This window comes from Microtus ochrogaster, unplaced genomic scaffold (genome assembly GCF_000317375.1).
Source record: "Microtus ochrogaster isolate Prairie Vole_2 unplaced genomic scaffold, MicOch1.0 UNK4, whole genome shotgun sequence".
In the NCBI taxonomy this organism is placed as follows: domain Eukaryota; kingdom Metazoa; phylum Chordata; class Mammalia; order Rodentia; family Cricetidae; genus Microtus; species Microtus ochrogaster.
This window is the reverse complement of record NW_004949102.1, coordinates 9,152,754-9,169,147: the sequence shown is the minus strand read 5'-3', so window position 1 is coordinate 9,169,147 and position 16,394 is coordinate 9,152,754. Positions and strand designations below refer to the sequence as shown.

Sequence of the window (16,394 nt, the reverse complement as noted above, 5' to 3'; positions counted from 1 at the left end):
TAATAGAGTATACTGTATGGTGGGCAGTGGTCCGAATGGACCAGATGATCCAATCTTCTCCACGGCGCTAGGAAACGTGTTCTGGTATTCCCATCCTTAGTTAAATGATTTGCCTGCGGTAACAAAGTTCAGGTGGGCAAACTTAGCTCTAAATCATTAGCCACTGTGACACCAAAGCTCTTACTTGCTCATCTGTCTACCTGTTTACCATCCTGCTGTCCGTCCACCTCATGTTTCGTAGCCTAGTATGCACTAAGCACTAAGATAGGAGTACAAAGATGCATCAGGCATAGTCCCTCTCCTCCTTCTCAGGGTCCCTGGGACACAGTGAGTCACCCATCTTAAGTTATAACCTACACATTGAAAAAAATTAAATAGAATTTATTATTAAAATCCTTGCAAATAAATACAAAGTGTAACACACCAAAATCAATGAGACCCAAATTTTATACAACTTAACAAACTTATATCTGTTTAGAATTGGCATTCAGAATGGAAGCTATAAAACTTACATTAAATTTCTCACTTTCAGTATCAAATAGACTTTATGTACTTATCCAACACCAAAAAATGAAACATTCATGACAAGATTCAAACTAGAAAAACAACTTTATATTCTTTATCATAACTTGTCTCCTTCATGAGCATTCAGTACTTTCTTATCTCCTAGGACTCAGATTTTCTTGCTCTTGGTCCTTCTGCCATTTATTTGTATATACACATACGCATATATATATGTATATATATACATATATATGTATATATATATACATACACATATTTGCCTAGATTCTATACTGTTAACTACTGGGAAAGCAAAGCTTTTATTTGGTTATCCATTCCCCTACCTCCTATCTGTCTGTCCATCCTTCTCTCCATCTACCCGTCTGTATACCATTTGTATGTCTTAACCTATTATGAACCTAAGCTAAAAGTTCAAAGATGCTTCAAAACACGTTCCCTTGCCTCACTGTTAGAGTCCCTGGGATGTTAGCTGAATCGGTGAACTCAGGTCCAGGCAGGGACCCTGAGACTCTGTCTCTAAATATAAGGTGGAAAGCAATTGAGGACGATACCTGATATTGACCTGTGGCTTCCACATGCCATTTAGACCTATGTGTACATGCACATATGAACACACACACACACACACACACACACACCCAAAATGGGGTGCGTGGGGAAGATGGATCGTGCTGGTACCCTCCTCACGGGCATTTGTGGTGGGACTGGAGGGAGAGGCCAGGCCTGGGCTTGCAGGCACAGCTAGACTTCTGATTACAGCTAAATCTTGTCCTGGTTCCTGTGACTGGGGCTCTAATAATACTTCCCTGGGGAAGACCCAGTCAGGGTCAGAGCAAATACCCTATACCCTCATCGCCCAGGAGCTCAGGAATGCATGGCATCCTCACCTGCCCAAGTCCTTCATCAATTAGCCTGGAGCACAGGCATCTGCATTCTATGGGCATCTGCAAGTCTTTGGGCAGAGAGAGTCTTCCAGATCCTTTCCCCAGACTGTAATTGCCCTGAGGCTGCAGCTCAGGAGCCTGCAAGGACCTCTGCTCCCCACAGCTATTGGTCTGTGAGGAACATAGTCCTCTGTTGCAGGCTGGATTTCCACTAACAAATCCACAAAACTTCCATCACTGAAGTGCTTCCAGGTCACAGGTAGCCTTTTTCATTGCCCCATCTGAGTATGCTGGCCCCACCTTGCTATTGACACCCCAGGGAGGTGGGCCTCAGAGGACAGCAGTAGCAAGTAACACCTCAGAGAAGCAGTTCAGCAGCTATGAAGCCTTGCCCTTTGATCTTTTCTCAGTATTTCACTGTGGGAAGAAAAAAAATCCCAACCCAAGGTGCTTCAGCTTTGAGGAAACTAAGAAAGGTCACTTCTCAGGATGGCTGGGGAACCTCAGCAACCCTGCTTGGTCATTCCTGGATCACACCCTCACCACCTGGGGTCTCAGTCAGAGGGCAAAACTGAGCCTTGGGGAAGCCAGGGGTGGAGGGCGTCGTTTTCCCATCATGTCATCCATGAGCCCTCAGCTGTATCCTCAGTCTCCCTTGGAGCTGAAGGGCAATACTAGGGCAGGACGTGTAGGTGATGAGTGTCATGGGACAGGTGTGGAGATAGAACCCTGCCTCCAGAGCAGAGCCCCTAGCTCAGACAGCCAGGCTGGGCTACCCTAGCATCCTCACTTGGGGCCCTTTGCTGTGGCCAGCTGCAGCCAAAGAGGCTCACAGCTAGTCCACTTTCTGCCTCTAGCAGCATGGCTGGCTTCGTGGTACCGTGGCCTGAATGTGTAGTTTGGTTTTCAAGGTGACAGTCGACTTGTTTGTGTTCCACTCAGCTAAGGGGAAACACTGTTTGGTACCCGTGGCCGTTCAAATGCTTTTCGAGGTAAAAGTGGAGAAGCCTGCATTTCCCGCTGCCTCGGGCTAAGTAGGGGATGTGTAGAGATGATGGCAGTAGCGGACTGTGACACATGGGCTCCCTCGCTCCCTGCCTCAGTTTTCCCTTGTGTACAGTAGATCATCGTTCCGATTCAGCTACCTGGAAGAAGGATCAAAACGGGCAGAAAGCAAACTCTGCTGGTAGCGGGGATCTGTGAGGTACAACGTCGGCTGAGAAAATTCGGGCTGCGTTTCCTTTGTGAACTGGAATCAGCAATGTTCAAGGACTGTGAGGCTTCTGGGCACCCCAGGGTGCCCTGGGAACCTGGCAGGATTGCCATAGTTGCGTCTAACAAGGAATAGGCATCATGTCCTCCTAACCTGGGTCTTCCCCTCCCTCTTGTTTAGCTGTCTTTTACCTACCACCCGTCTCCTTTCTCCTCATGATAGGCAGAAAAACGCAGCTGAGACTAGATCTTGAAGCTTCATCATAAACTTCACTGCTGTGGTTTTTTTTTTCTTGTTTTTGTTTTTAGAGGGGAAGGGGAGGGTTTTGTTTGTGCTGATCTCTTAGACCAGATACCTGTAGCAGAGGCTGGAGGTATCCAAAGGCACGGGGCAGACATGCGTTCTAGATGTGGAAGAAGGGGAGAGGTTCCAGAACTTGCAGGGCTCAGTTTGCTGTCCTCCGTCCGTGATGCCTATTCCTGCTCCCCTTCAGGCAGGGAGTGGAAGAGCCCCTAGGTCCTGGAGAGCTGAGCTGGCCACTTTCACAGGGTTGTGTTGGCAAGAGCCTGCCAGCTGCTCCCCAGATGCCTCTTGCTTGGGCTGGATTTAAGCCTTTATAAAAGCGACACCTTGTATTTTATTTCACTCCCTTCTCAGGAAGGTCCAAAGATGTTTACAGGCCTGAGCCTGATTGGCTTTATGGTGGCCCATCAAAAGGCAGGGACTATGTCCTCCAGCTTTATAGTACGGGAACTAGAGAGCACAGGACAACAGAGTAACTCTTTTGAGGTCATTCGGTGACGTTCCATAATAAGTTCCCAGCACCGTCAAGAAGCCTGGACCAACCAGAGCTGCTTGAGAGAAGTATGAGAGCTCTCATCAGCCACTGGAGAGGTCTTTACCCTCCTAGGCATAACAGAACCCAGAGGGGAGCCCCCACTGTTGCATGGGGTCCCCTATATTGGAAGTAACCGTAAGTCTGGCATGTAAAGGGTATATAGGCTGAGTGGAAAGACTGAGAAACTGACACAGGGACCCCTTCCTCCTGACCCCTGGAGGTTATATTTTCTTGGAGTCTGGAGAAAAGTTGGGTCATTTGTATCGCAGGCTGTTGAAGAGCCTCCCGTTTAGAAAGTGCTCAGCAGTGTAGACTGGTTTGACAATGAGATGTTTGGGGAAGCCCAAGACCAGGTACCTTCCTTCTTAATGGCTTTTCTATAACTCACATGACATCAGGCTGTTTCCCAGGCGATTATCCAAGGGGTCCTCTGATGTGGGGACCTTGACTCACAGATCCTGTTCAGGGGATGGTTGCTATAGGTCTGACAAGGCTACAGCTGCCCCTCTTCACTGTGCTCTAGGAGACGGGGACCCTGAGAGCAGCAGCCTGGGCAGATACAAGCTTTGCTCCTTTGAACCCTTGCCCTTTGCCGATCACTTGGGTATGTCTCTGTGCTCCTGTTGGCCACACTTTAAGTGTTCAGGCTTCCTTCTCTTTTCTCAAGCCCTCACTAGCACATCGTCTCCAAAGCCGGTGTTTAGACACAGTCATGGAGGTTGCTTCTCTCTTACACCAGAGTCCAGGGGTTGGTAGCCCATGCAGGGTGCTAGCCCCGAACTTTCCATGCGATGGTGGAGGTGGACAGTCAAGTGAACTAGGCTAACACTTAGTAGGGGTAGAGGAGATGCGGTGGTATGGGGTGAAAAGCACCTTCCAGGGTCTGTGCTATTGCTATTGGCTTGCAGCTGTCTACCTGGGGAATCAGGACAAACCATCCAGCTCCTCTACTGCTGAATGTCTCAAGCAAAAAGTAAATAAATAAATGGAGATTTGGAACAAATAGTCTATTGCTATTGCTAAGGAATCTTCTAGTTCCAGCGTTTTCCGCCTTCCCCCCTTTGTCGTGTCCCCCCATGCTCTTTTCTAATTTTCCCCCATTTAATTTTCAGCTCCTAACCATTGATGACAACTTCTGTGGCTTGGATATGAATGCCCCTCTGGGAGTGTCTGAAATGGTACGTGGCATCCCGGTCTTCACGGAGGACAGGGACCGTATGACTTCCGTCATCGCGTATGTCTACAAGAATCACTCTCTGGCCTTCGTGGGCACCAAAAGTGGCAAGCTAAAGAAGGTAGGAATGAGGTGCGGTCGTTTTGATTGTTGCACAGACTGTCTGTCCCTGCAAGCGTTTCACTGTCGTGGGCCTGGTGGAAGACAGATTTGAGGAGACACTCCGTTGTTGAGGTTATAGAAGTCGTGTGACTTCTCTCTGCCTTCATTTGTAGGTTGTCGTGGGAATCGAGCTGCATGAGTGGGTGGATTCACCCTTGCTGAAAGCTGGCGTGCACATGAGACTTGTTAGCCCAGCCTTGCTAGGTGGTTCCAAATGGTTTATTCTGTTCTGCTTCGCCTTGTGCCCTTAGGCAAGGGCTCTATTAAGTCTAGGTGGCTGGAGAAGGTGGACTGGGGGGGGAGGGCTGTGCCTGTTCCCCTTGTTCCAGCCCTTATGGGCTGGTGCCTCCATCTGGAATCCATTCAGGGAACAGATGGAGCAATGTGCAGACCTGCTTGAGAGCGGCTAATGGGACTAAGAGCCAGCTTGCGCGAGGAGGACACCATGGCTGCAGTGGAGACACAGAAGTGGCTTACGCATGGATGGAATCGTAGGGTCTGGGAACTTGACCTGTGACCCTTGTCTTGGCACAATGGGCAACCTTGGCCCTCTGGCAGCATTGGCTATACTTGGCCATTCAGAAATATTCTCAGCCATGGATCCTCAAGGGAGGTGGAAGTGGTCTATTGTGAGCTATCTTTGATGGGTTAGGTCTTCTAACTCCGGAAACCAGAGGTCCTGCTTTCTGTTGGCTGGTTATTAGTTGCTCTTTAGTTTGTCTTATGTAGGCTTCCCTGGCATTTTCCAAACATTGTGAGATTCAGACTAAGTAAAATAATGATGACTGAACCTTGATCCCTCCTTTGATGTGTTCTTGGCATTAACTCTGAATGGTTGTGAGTACGTAGTCTATGCAAGTTTAGAAGGCTGTGCCTATTCTGCTGTCTTACTACATAACACTACAGTCAATAAATACTCCTTCATGTGGAGTTGGTATTCAAGCATAGGTTGTATATCTGGAATGTAGCAGCATGGAGGGCATATGAGACAGGATCAGGAGTGAGTGGTGGGTGTATAGATAATTATTGAATATCTGGGAAAGACAATAGGATCTGCCAATAAAGTGCCATGGTGTTCCGAAGAAAGCACACACGGTACTGTGTGCCTAATCTCATGTCCTGTCTTCAGTGCCACAGCTGAAAGATAATCTACCCATTGTCTGTACATCCTCAAGAATTATATTTCCCGGGTCCCTGCCCGTTCTGTGTCATGCATTATGGAATCCCTCTCACAGGCTCTCCAGAAGGGCTCTGTTTTCACTATTATTCACTTGCTGGAAAGGTGAGTTCTAAATCCCAGAGTCATGTTATAGTTTGGATCATCTGTGAAATGCTTGGCCCTGCCAGAAGATGAAACCTTTCGGAGGTGGGGGATGGTACAATGCCCAGTGGTCATCAGGTCTTGCCCTTGAATGGAATGGCCTGATCCCATACCATCATTTCTCTCTGCCTGCCTCTCGCTCTCTCTTTTCCTCATTTGCTTACCGACTTCTGCTGTAAATTCTTTCCCCATTGCATGCCACTGCTGTCTTGTTGTGTCAACTTACATTCTCCCAAAACAGAGAGGCCAAGTGAAATTAAACTGGAACCTTCTAATTGTGAACACTTTCTGTCTTTATAAGTCAATTGCCTTGCATATTTTGTGATAGAGCTAAGTCACTGTCCAATACAATCACCATATACAATTCATGCCATGACGGGTCTATTGGCTGGCTCCATCCGCTCCCACGGGGAATAAACACTATGGAGAGTAAGTCCACAAGCACTTTGGGGTGCTTTCACTCCTTTCTCTGGTGAGCCCCATATTAATACAATGAAGAAGCATCTTTCTTCACCCTAAAAGACTGTTACCCATGGAAGCTCAGACTAGCTGTCCAGACAGAATAGCCTCTGGATGAGGGGTAATTTTGTGTCATTTCTGGAGTTGTTTAGACTGTGTCACCAGTGACAGGAATGTGGAGAGTTCTTTGCACATAACAGAACAGACAGTTATTGGTAAAAATATACTTTTTTTTTAGACTCGACTGCTCTGTAAATCTGAGATGATTTAGAACAGTGCAGAAACCTGTCCCCTGCCACTGATATTCCATATCACACTGCTCCCGTGAGAGGGTGTAAGCACACCCCAGGAGCCTGTGTAAGCAAATGCATGGACACCATCCTTCTGGGGGAATGTAGAGGCACAGCCATGCATGGGTGACAGGCAACACCTAATGGGAAACTTGGGGGCATTCTCAGCCACATGCAGACTGGCATTTCCCATCTTCCCCTTGGGTGGGTTTGTATAAGAACGGTCCAGCTTGAGCCACCCGAGATGTTATATTTAATTTCCAGAGCGGTGGTGTGGGGCTGGCGAGGCATAACTATTTGAAAGCTAGGGGTAGAGGTGTTACATAGGGGGAATGAGCTGACCCTTCCCCTGGGCAGGGGCGGGGAGTGGGGGACGTACCACCCAGGCAGCCAAAGTTTCTGCTCCATGGGTTCAGAGTGGCAGCTGCTTTAATAGCTTTGCTCAAGCCTGGTGTCTGCTTCTGCAGACTCAGCACAGCCAGCCCAGGGGACAGTCTGGGCTGGAAAAGGAAAGCAGGACTGCCGTGTCTGTTGTTAGAAATAATAAAAAGTGAAAGTGGCCCATTTGTTTATTTTCCTAGACAATAGAATTTCCCACCGCCGGTAGCTCCAGGGCGCCACACCCCTTCCCGTGCAATAACTCTGATTTGCTTTTTCTCAGAGGTTATCAGACCTGCTGCCACCTTTCTGGGCAGAAGCCCAGCCATAGCTGGCTGGAGGTTGCCGCTGAACTTTGCAGCAAGTTTTGTGAGCCACCGAGCCCAGGGTGTGAGAATAATGACAATCATACAGCAGCCGTAATTACAGAGCTGGCGTCTTCTAGCCTGTAATAATCTCCTGAGTGTACAAGGGCCTTTCAGAAATCCTTGCCCCCTGACAAGGGACGTGAAGTGGGCAAGGTGGGCGGAAAGGGGCTCTGGTGGTTGCTGAGAGTAAGGGAAGTTGGCTGTGGGCTTTAGAGACCCAAGAGCTAGACTCCAACTATCCATAGGCTGCCCTCGAAATGACTGACTTTTCATTTTGTTTGAAAGGTATGGGTTCCAATTATTCGCAGCCTTGCCTTTGATGACCATAATTTCACTCCTCGAGTGCGCATCCCATGAGGCAAGGGGAAAGGAGGTGAGGAAAGTGCCAATTTGGATGTCTTTGTGTTCTCTGGTGTGTGTGTGTGTGTGTGTGTGTGTGTGTGTACGTGTGTGCGTGTATGTGTGTGCATTTGGAAGACTTTCCCTGTGGTGAACATAAAAGGCATGTTCTGTTAAGAAATCTGTCATATCAATGCCGAAATCATCAGGAGGTGCCCAGGAACTCAGAGGAACCCACAGCCTGTTAAAATTTCATCTGCAGGCAAAATCCACGAAGCAAACACCATCTTGACTTGCTTTAGGGTGTCTGTGTGAATGTTGGGGTATCTAGATTAAAAATCTGTTTGCTTAAATATCTCCGCCACAGTCCTTTCTGACGCTCTCCCTTCACTAAGTGATCGTATTTCATAGCTGCTGATCAGCACTGAAAGGCTGCCTGACAACAGAGGGAGAGACTGACGTTCCTCGTGAGCCACAACATCACAAACTTCCGCTGGAGGTGTGATCGCTCCTTTCGTTCTGTGCTTGTGTTTTTTCCCAAGTGCTTTCTCTGCTGCCGTACACTGTTCCTAGCTAAGGGGCGGAGCACTCACCAGTGTTGGTTAAACAGAGCTCTGGCTCTTTCTGCTCTGTGCCTGTATTCCTGTCGCTCCTGGCGGTGTTCAAATACCTGCAAGAAGCGACTTGACGGAGGCGAAGTTTCATCTGGCTCTTGGTTCGGGGGATACAGCCCAGCCTGGATTGGGAGGCGCGGCAGCGGGGTGGGGCCTGTTCGTGGCAGCAGATGACTGCTTTCTCACATCTCTGTGGATCAGGATGGAGAGAAAGGGGAATGCCGAAGCTCAGCATTCTGGTTTTCCTTTGATTTCATCATCTTTTGTTTCCTGGACTTGTTCCTGGGCCTATTAGGGGGAAACCAGTCCCAAGTTGAGGTGGGTCATGGGGACTCACACTAGGTGTGATTCAGAGCACAGCTTCTCGGGATTGAATGCTATGTGCGTATGTGTGCGTGTGCGTGTGCGTGTGCGTGTGCGTGTGCGTGTGTGAGAGAGAGAGAGAGAGAGAGAGAGAGAGAGAGAGAGAGAGAGAGCACTTGAGCCAGTAGGGCCTCAACCACACAGTTGTATCATATCTGAGGCTCCGGTTCTGCTTCACTACTCCCCAAATACATCTGGGAGTTCTTTTCAAATTCTAAACTCTGAAAATTTGAGTCTACTTTAATTAAAAATAAAACCAGGAGATTGGCAAAGTGTCTCAGAGGGTAATGATGCTTGCCATACAAGCTTGATTCCCTGAGTTCAGTCCCCAGGAGCCCACGTGAAGTGGGGGAGAACTGACTCCACACTCCACACATGCACCACGACATGTGCGTGTGGGCACACACATATACACATGCACACTTGCACACACACACAACCCCCCAACTTTTAATAAATAAAATACAAAATGAACTCATACCATGTAGAAAGTGTCCGGATATCTAGCGCAGCCCAGTGTTGAGGCGCCGTGTGTTGACCAGGAGCAGAGTAGACATCAGACCTTGCTGATTCAGGATTGGCGGTTCAGCCTGGTTGTGCTATGTACTTTTCCGTCTTGAGCTGCTGCTATTGCGAGTATGCCTAAGTTAGGAACGAACAGAAAAGAAAAGAGCGCGGGAGGATTGGTACTGAGCCATTTCCCCAGTGGGAGGGGGCAGCCTCTGAGAAGCCTGCTGATTGTTGGCCAGGTCTTAGTCTGGATTTTGCTACTATTAAACCTTAATGAGTTTTAACCTATGCTTTATACACAAGATGGGGAAACTGAGGTTGAAGGTGCTGCAGCCAAGGACCCTCCTCTGGGCCCACCTCTGACCAGGAACAGAGCCCCTTCTGCCACTAGGCACTGAGCCTAGCATCCCAAGCCTGGCTCTTCAGAATAATTTTGCCTTGTGTTGACCTGTCTGCTTCTGGGCATTCCTCTCACCTCATCTCAATCTCTGCCATGTTTTTAGCTTTCTCCTCATGTTGTACCCAGTAAGCAAGAAGAACGACCCACTTGGCGAATGCCCTCTTCAATGTATTTTGTGTTTGATATCATGAAGTCCTCAACCGTCCTTTTATCAATATTTCTCCATTGGTCTTATTTTCTTCCCTTCTCTCATTTTTCATGAATTTGCCCATGGGTCCATCTACTTCCTCGGAAGGGATCTCAAGTGGTCGTTTAAACGTGACTGAAACAAGCATAGGGCATGTCCTTACTATGGTCTCTTCTGTAGCTCCCTTCAAGGCAGTTTGACAGCCATGGTTGGATTTTGGTGCTCCAGACACACACTGGGATCCCCAGCAAACAGTGCCTCTAGGGCACCTGTCATTCTCTTCCCTAGGAGACCAGTGTTAGAGTTCATGCCTGAAGGATGGTGGTAGAAATGAGTTTTGCCAATTCAGAAGTTACTGATACACATGTCACTTCTTTGAATTGTATGTGTGTATACCCATTTATGTGGTAAGATCCTGATCACACATTAAAATGCAAAGACATCGAAATTGAAGAAAATGCCACTGAACCACCCTAAATCATAGCATGCATTCAGACAACTGATACCCAGATGTCAGGCACACTGGAGGAATTTATCCAGTGACACATGCAATTGAAGTAAAAGATTATGCTTTGCTAGAACATATCATTAGGAGGGAAACTAGGAGTCTGGCCATGTAACCAAGACAACAAAGATGGGAGAGGATGAGAGACGCGCTGTACAGAGGAAGAAGGGAGAGGCAGAAGGCAAGAGACGCAGGCCCCAGCTGCCGTTGCTCCGCTTACCTGCTGGGCTCTTCACTGCTAGACTCTCAATTGGAAGAGAATAGTACTTAGGGGCTCAGTACAGACAGGGACCACATCAAGGATGGAAGGGATTCATCACCACAGGTTTCTGACTTCCTGGGCCACTTTGATGGAGAAGGCAGTATTAACTGGATTGAGTCACAGCAGACCTGTTGACGTTTTCATTAGGGATCTGCTTAGGGTCTTCTTCTTCTTAGGACACATCTGAATGTGACTGCCAGGCTTGCTTCTCGGTGATGTCATAGTGGTTTTCCTAGGAGCTTTGATTTATTGTAAAAACATCCACAGTGAGTTTTTTTTTTTTTTTTTAAGATTTACTTATTATGTACCTGGTGTTCTACCTGCAGGCACACCTGCACACCAGAAGAGGGCACCAGATCTCATTATAGACGGTTGTGAGTCATTGTGTGGTTGCTGGAAATTGAACTCAGGGCCTCTGGAAGAGCAGTGAGTGTTCTTAACCTCTGAGCCATCTTCCCAGCCACCACAGTGACTTTTTACAGCACTATCTCCCACACTGATTTCAGACCTTCTGTCCTGGTCCAGGAGACACAAACATATTGCTCCCCTATGTGTAGCAAACTCTCTCCAACCCCCAAGCCCAGGGTTTAGAACAATATTTGTTGCCATATAGTTTTGGGGGTTTAGGAACTCAGTGCAGCTTAGCTGAGTCCTTGGCTTATGACCACCATCAAGCTGAGGTGACATGCTGGGTAGGACTGCAGTCATCTTAGGACTCGAGGCTTGGATGGCAGAGGACTCACTTTTAGGGCTGCTCAGGTCCTCACTGGAAATGTCAGCTCTTCTATGTGGACCCATCCTTGAAGGCTGTGTACACACTAACAAATCAAATCATAGAGCTTAATTCTCCAGATTAATGGGAGAAAGGGAGGGAGGTGAAGATGGAGGGAGGTGGAGAGGGAGGGAGGGAGAAAGAGAAGGAGGGAGGAAGAGAGAGAGAGAGAGAGAGAGAGAGAGAGAGAGACTTTCTTTAGAATCTGATTCAGAAATGACATTTTACCAACTTTGGCTATCGGAAGCCCACCATCTGGGTTCGCATTCAGGAGGAGGGGTTACTTTAGGCCACGACTACCAGGAGATGGTGGGGATTCCCAAGGGTCACTGCAGAGGCCATTTAGCACACTAACACTGAAGTCCTGGCTACTGCGGGGACTAGAACCAATACTTTTCAGTCTTCAAGTTAATTTTTTAGTGAACAGTAGTGTCCCAGACTCTGCTCCGTCTTCTGGATCCTGAACCTTTGATGGTACACACATAGAGAGTCAGGATGATGGCAGAGACCAAAGCAAGTGTACCACACTTCCCTCACGGTGGAAGGGGCAAGTTCAGGGATAGTCGCCTAGGGAGATAGTGGAGCTTTGTGAGGGATATGACCAAGGCCAATCTTCCAATCAAGGGCTCTGTTGGTCGTGAAGATCCCAGCCTCCTGACTAGGGCTTCTGGCTTCTTGTCAGGTGTGTAGCTGGCTGACAGGAAAGAGGGTATGATGGGCACTCACTAGACTAAACATCATCCGTTTACCTGTTTTCCCATGTATTTATTATATGATCCTTATCATTTCCTTTTGGGGGACATAATATAGCCTCTTGTTCGTGTGGAAAGGACTGATCCTCCTGTGGTTAGAATATTTAGTCTAAAGTTTGCCCCTTGTCTCATTTATAAGGAAAAGCCCTGGGCTTTGCCTCTGGCTGAGTTCTTGGCTGTGGGCTGAGTCTCACTCCAGGACCCTGAGGGAGGTGGTCTTCCTGGCTTGTGTACCTGGTCCATGTGGTCACGTTTATCAGAACCTTGCACCTTCTCTCTGCCCTGCTTTGACTTGGACACTTATAACGGGTTTTCTTGTCTCTAAATGCTTGCCTCTTTAGTCTAACATACACAGGGTGGCAGATGCATCTCCCAGAAGCAGCCCATTCCTCTCATTCTCAATGTTAAGAACAATACATCCCACTTCATCACTGTCCCTGCCTAAAGCCCTGTACCATGGTCAGACCTGGTGAGGAAACACGTCCTGCTTAGCACTTTAGTGAATCTCACTGCACCTACATGCTTTCAGTCCCTAAGGGCCTTGACTAAAGTTCAATACCGAGGAGGGGTGCCATCCTGAGAAATAATAGTTTCCTATACATGGGGACCATTCACATTCTACTGTCTCCTTCCCTCCAGCATGGCTTTCTATCCAGGAGCTGTTGCATTCAGACCCTCAGGAGGCTGGGGGAGGCTGAGCGAGTCTGGGGGAGGAGGAAGGAGGCTGGGGGAGGGGGAGGGAGGCTAGGGGAAGCTGAGCAAGTCTGGGAGAGGAGGAAGGAGGCTGGGGGAGGAGGAGAGAGGCTGGAGAGCCATAGTTTTAAGAAAGCAGCAAGTTCTGCTTTTTGTCTTACCATTTAACCTGTGGCCTGGGATGCACTCAAGTCTTTCTCGGTCTTTGCTTTAGGGTTAAAACTCCCACTTAGCATTCCTTGGGACGCTGTGGCTCTTGCTTCTTTTGCCTGTGGCAGGTCACCCAGGGTCCCTGTCTCTCCCCTTTTGGAAGATGGCCATCTCTACTTAGCCATGTCAGCGGTGTGAAGGTCAGAGGTCTGACGCACGGTCCTGTTCCTGTGTGGTTCTAGTTTCCTGTGGCTGCTGGCCATGGTGAGCATCTCGCCACTTTTAGACAGCCGGCCTTGCCTTTTCTAAATGCCCTGCTTGATCCCCAAATTCTTGGGTACATTCCTCCACACCTTCCAGGCTCTCCTCACTTCCTCTCATCCCTGACATCTTCAGCATTGTCATTTTAACGTATGGAAGATCTACTCCCAGGCCTGATCTTCACCCATCTGTCAGGACTGATGTGGGTTTAACAAGGTCGAAGGCAGCCATGACTACACGAGGCCTCCACAGACTGTGTGACTGGAGGGGGCCTTGCGAGTCGGTGGTAAAGAGACTACATACATTTCAGAAATGCATTTGCAAATCCCTTTAAAATTTATTTGTTTGTTTGTTTGTTTCTTATTTTGAGACAGGGTCTAGTGAAGGCCAGTCTGGCCTCAGACTTACTATGTAGGTAAGGATGACCTTGGACTTCTGGTCCTTCTGCCTCTACCTCCAAAGTGCTGGGATTATAGACCTGCATCGTCGTGACTGGTTTTACGCAGTGCTGGGAATGGAACCTAGAGCTTTGTGTATGCTAGGCAAGTATCCTACCTACTACGTCACACACCCAGGCCTACACAGTTATTTCTATAAATGTTTTTAAAGCCAAATGTACATGTCTTATGTCTGCAGGGGCTCTGAAGGAGCAACATAATCTCTACATCCCATGCTCACTGTCCATTGTGCATGGCCTCCACTATTCATGAGGAAGTCTGAGGCTTGTTAAGTAAAGAGAGGGAGACCACACTTCTCATATCCTCTGTTCCTGAAGCAGCAGGGTGGAGGCTCAGGTCTGTGTGGTTGGACTGCTGAGTACATTCGGTACCCTTAGGATAAGTTGGCAAAGAGCTGATCTATTAGAGGGTCACACTGTTGGTAGATTTCTGCTTCTCCACCCATAGCTCCTTCCCCACCAATATCGATGGGAGGGGCTAGGGCTGAGGCACTGGTCACAGTGGAGTGTGTCTCGGAATAGCTGGGCATTAGAAGACAGGAGAGTACCAAAGCCACCTTGCCACTTGCTCTCAGTGTTGTGTGTAGAACGAAAGCCCGATCCTGGTACTTCTGGTCATCCTCATGGGACACTCAGATGTAAGTTGTTGAGTTCCTAGCAGCATGACACCTGGACTGTTGTGGGCATCTTATCTATACTGTGGGTTAGTGCGTGCACAGATGTATATGTATATGTGTGTGTGTGTGTGTGTGTGTGTGTGTGTGTGCAAGCACTTATGCTCCTGTGAGTGTGCATTGTCAAAAGTGATGATGCTAAAAGATTTGTAGGACAATAACTTAACTTTATACTGGCCTTTTTAAAGCAGCATTTTTATTGATTCTTTGAAAAGTTTTTACTATGTATTTTGAACATATTCACCCCCCTCCTGTAACTTCTCCCAGGACTTCCATCCCATCCCTTCCATCCAACTTTGAGATTTCTTCTTTACTTAGTCTTTCTAATAAGTTATCAAAATTTTCTCCTGCGATAATTAAATTCTACCTTTCCCGTAGAGCATTGAATGCACCTGATTTCTTATGAGGAAAAAAAAAAAGATTCCCCTACTACAGGTGTTCTTCTTGATGGACAAGGAGGCTTTAAAGAAGTTGCATGTGACCGCAATCCTATTTCAGTGCATCAAGTTAGCATATATAGATGCATCTATTTACATAACATTCTTTCTGATGCTGGAGGTTGAACCAAGAGCCCTGCACACAGAGAGGCAAACTCGCTACCACTAAGCTCTCTCCCCATCCCGGAATATCTTATTTAGTGTTTATGATCAAATTTGTTCTGGGCCTTTTTCCGGTCATGCCTGATTAGGAAGAGGAAAAGATGCTTATAAGCCTGACTCAGATGAGTCTTACTTAGGTCCAGTGAGGCTTAATTGAGCAGGATGGGCTAAACCCTGTGTGGACCTGACCTTGCATATAAATGGCCCTCGGCGCCCAGCTGGCTGGAGCAAGTGTGACTTCTGGGACACTAGATCCCACCTGGTATGTACAGGGCTACAGGGTATGAGATGCTGGTTGGACTGACATTGCTTCTCTGCTTCAGCGAGGCTCTGGGCTTCTACACCTGCTGAAGTTGATGGGCTTTTGCATGGGCGAATGTAGCTTTATTAAAGAAAGCCAGCGAGCACTTTTTAAAATGAACAATCCATTTCTGGAATTAATGGCCTTGTGATGAATCCATGTTACCAATTTGAATTTGTATTTAGTCACATCTTGATTACCCAGAAATTACAGGAAATAAGCTTCAACATTCGTAGCGGAGCTTTCTTTTCTAAAAGGAATGTGTTATCCAGCAAAATGAAATAAATTAAAAAGGGCGTGCTCACATTCTTCAAATGGAAAACACGGCTCATTGATATAGCCGCTCTTTCTTTCTTGATATAAACACTTCCTCTCATGAGAACACAGGATCACCAGATTGCTTAAGGACATATAAGCCCATGCAGGTTGAAAAAATATATTTGGAGATTGACTGTAAGTAGTTACTGTTTTGCAGTATCTGCCTGTGCAGGTTTGTAAGGGTGTATCAGCTAGCTTAGGCTAAGTTAGGATGAGGTAAGAAATGATTCCCAAATTTATGCAACTTGCAGCAACAAAGGTTATTCCCAGCTCCTGTTCATAGGCACCGAAGGCTGGCAGAAGGTTTGCTCCACTTTGTTGGGGGACAGAAACTAAGGTCCTGTGTGGGATATGCCCATCTCATGACAGAGAGAGAAGTGGCTGCATGTCCTCTAGTTTGCTGACCAGGCCAGATTGAGAAGGAAGACTAAAACCACCAGAGGAAGGGGCTTGCCGTGGATGTGGGGTAGGCTGAGGTGAGGACAGAGAAGAGCGTTTGTCAGTACAGCTTGCTGCAAGTCTTCGTGGCATGAACATCAGCCTTCGGGCTGGGAATAGCACATTGCTCTAGGATGTGCTAGGTGTTTCTGGAGTTAAAGAACTCGTGGCTCAAACTGGAGAAAAT

The 16,394-nt window shown here is 47.7% G+C and overlaps 1 protein-coding gene across 2 annotated transcripts in view; it reads left to right on the top strand.

Annotated features, from left to right (window-relative positions):
• Plxna4 (plexin A4) overlaps positions 1-16,394 on the top strand; it is a 460,336-nt gene that overhangs the window by 83,416 nt on the left and 360,526 nt on the right. For both annotated transcript variants that reach the window (XM_013353255.2, XM_026788585.1), the window contains exon 3: positions 4,573-4,755. In XM_013353255.2, coding sequence (XP_013208709.2) covers positions 4,573-4,755 — 183 coding nt within the window. The remainder of the gene's footprint in view (positions 1-4,572; positions 4,756-16,394) is intronic.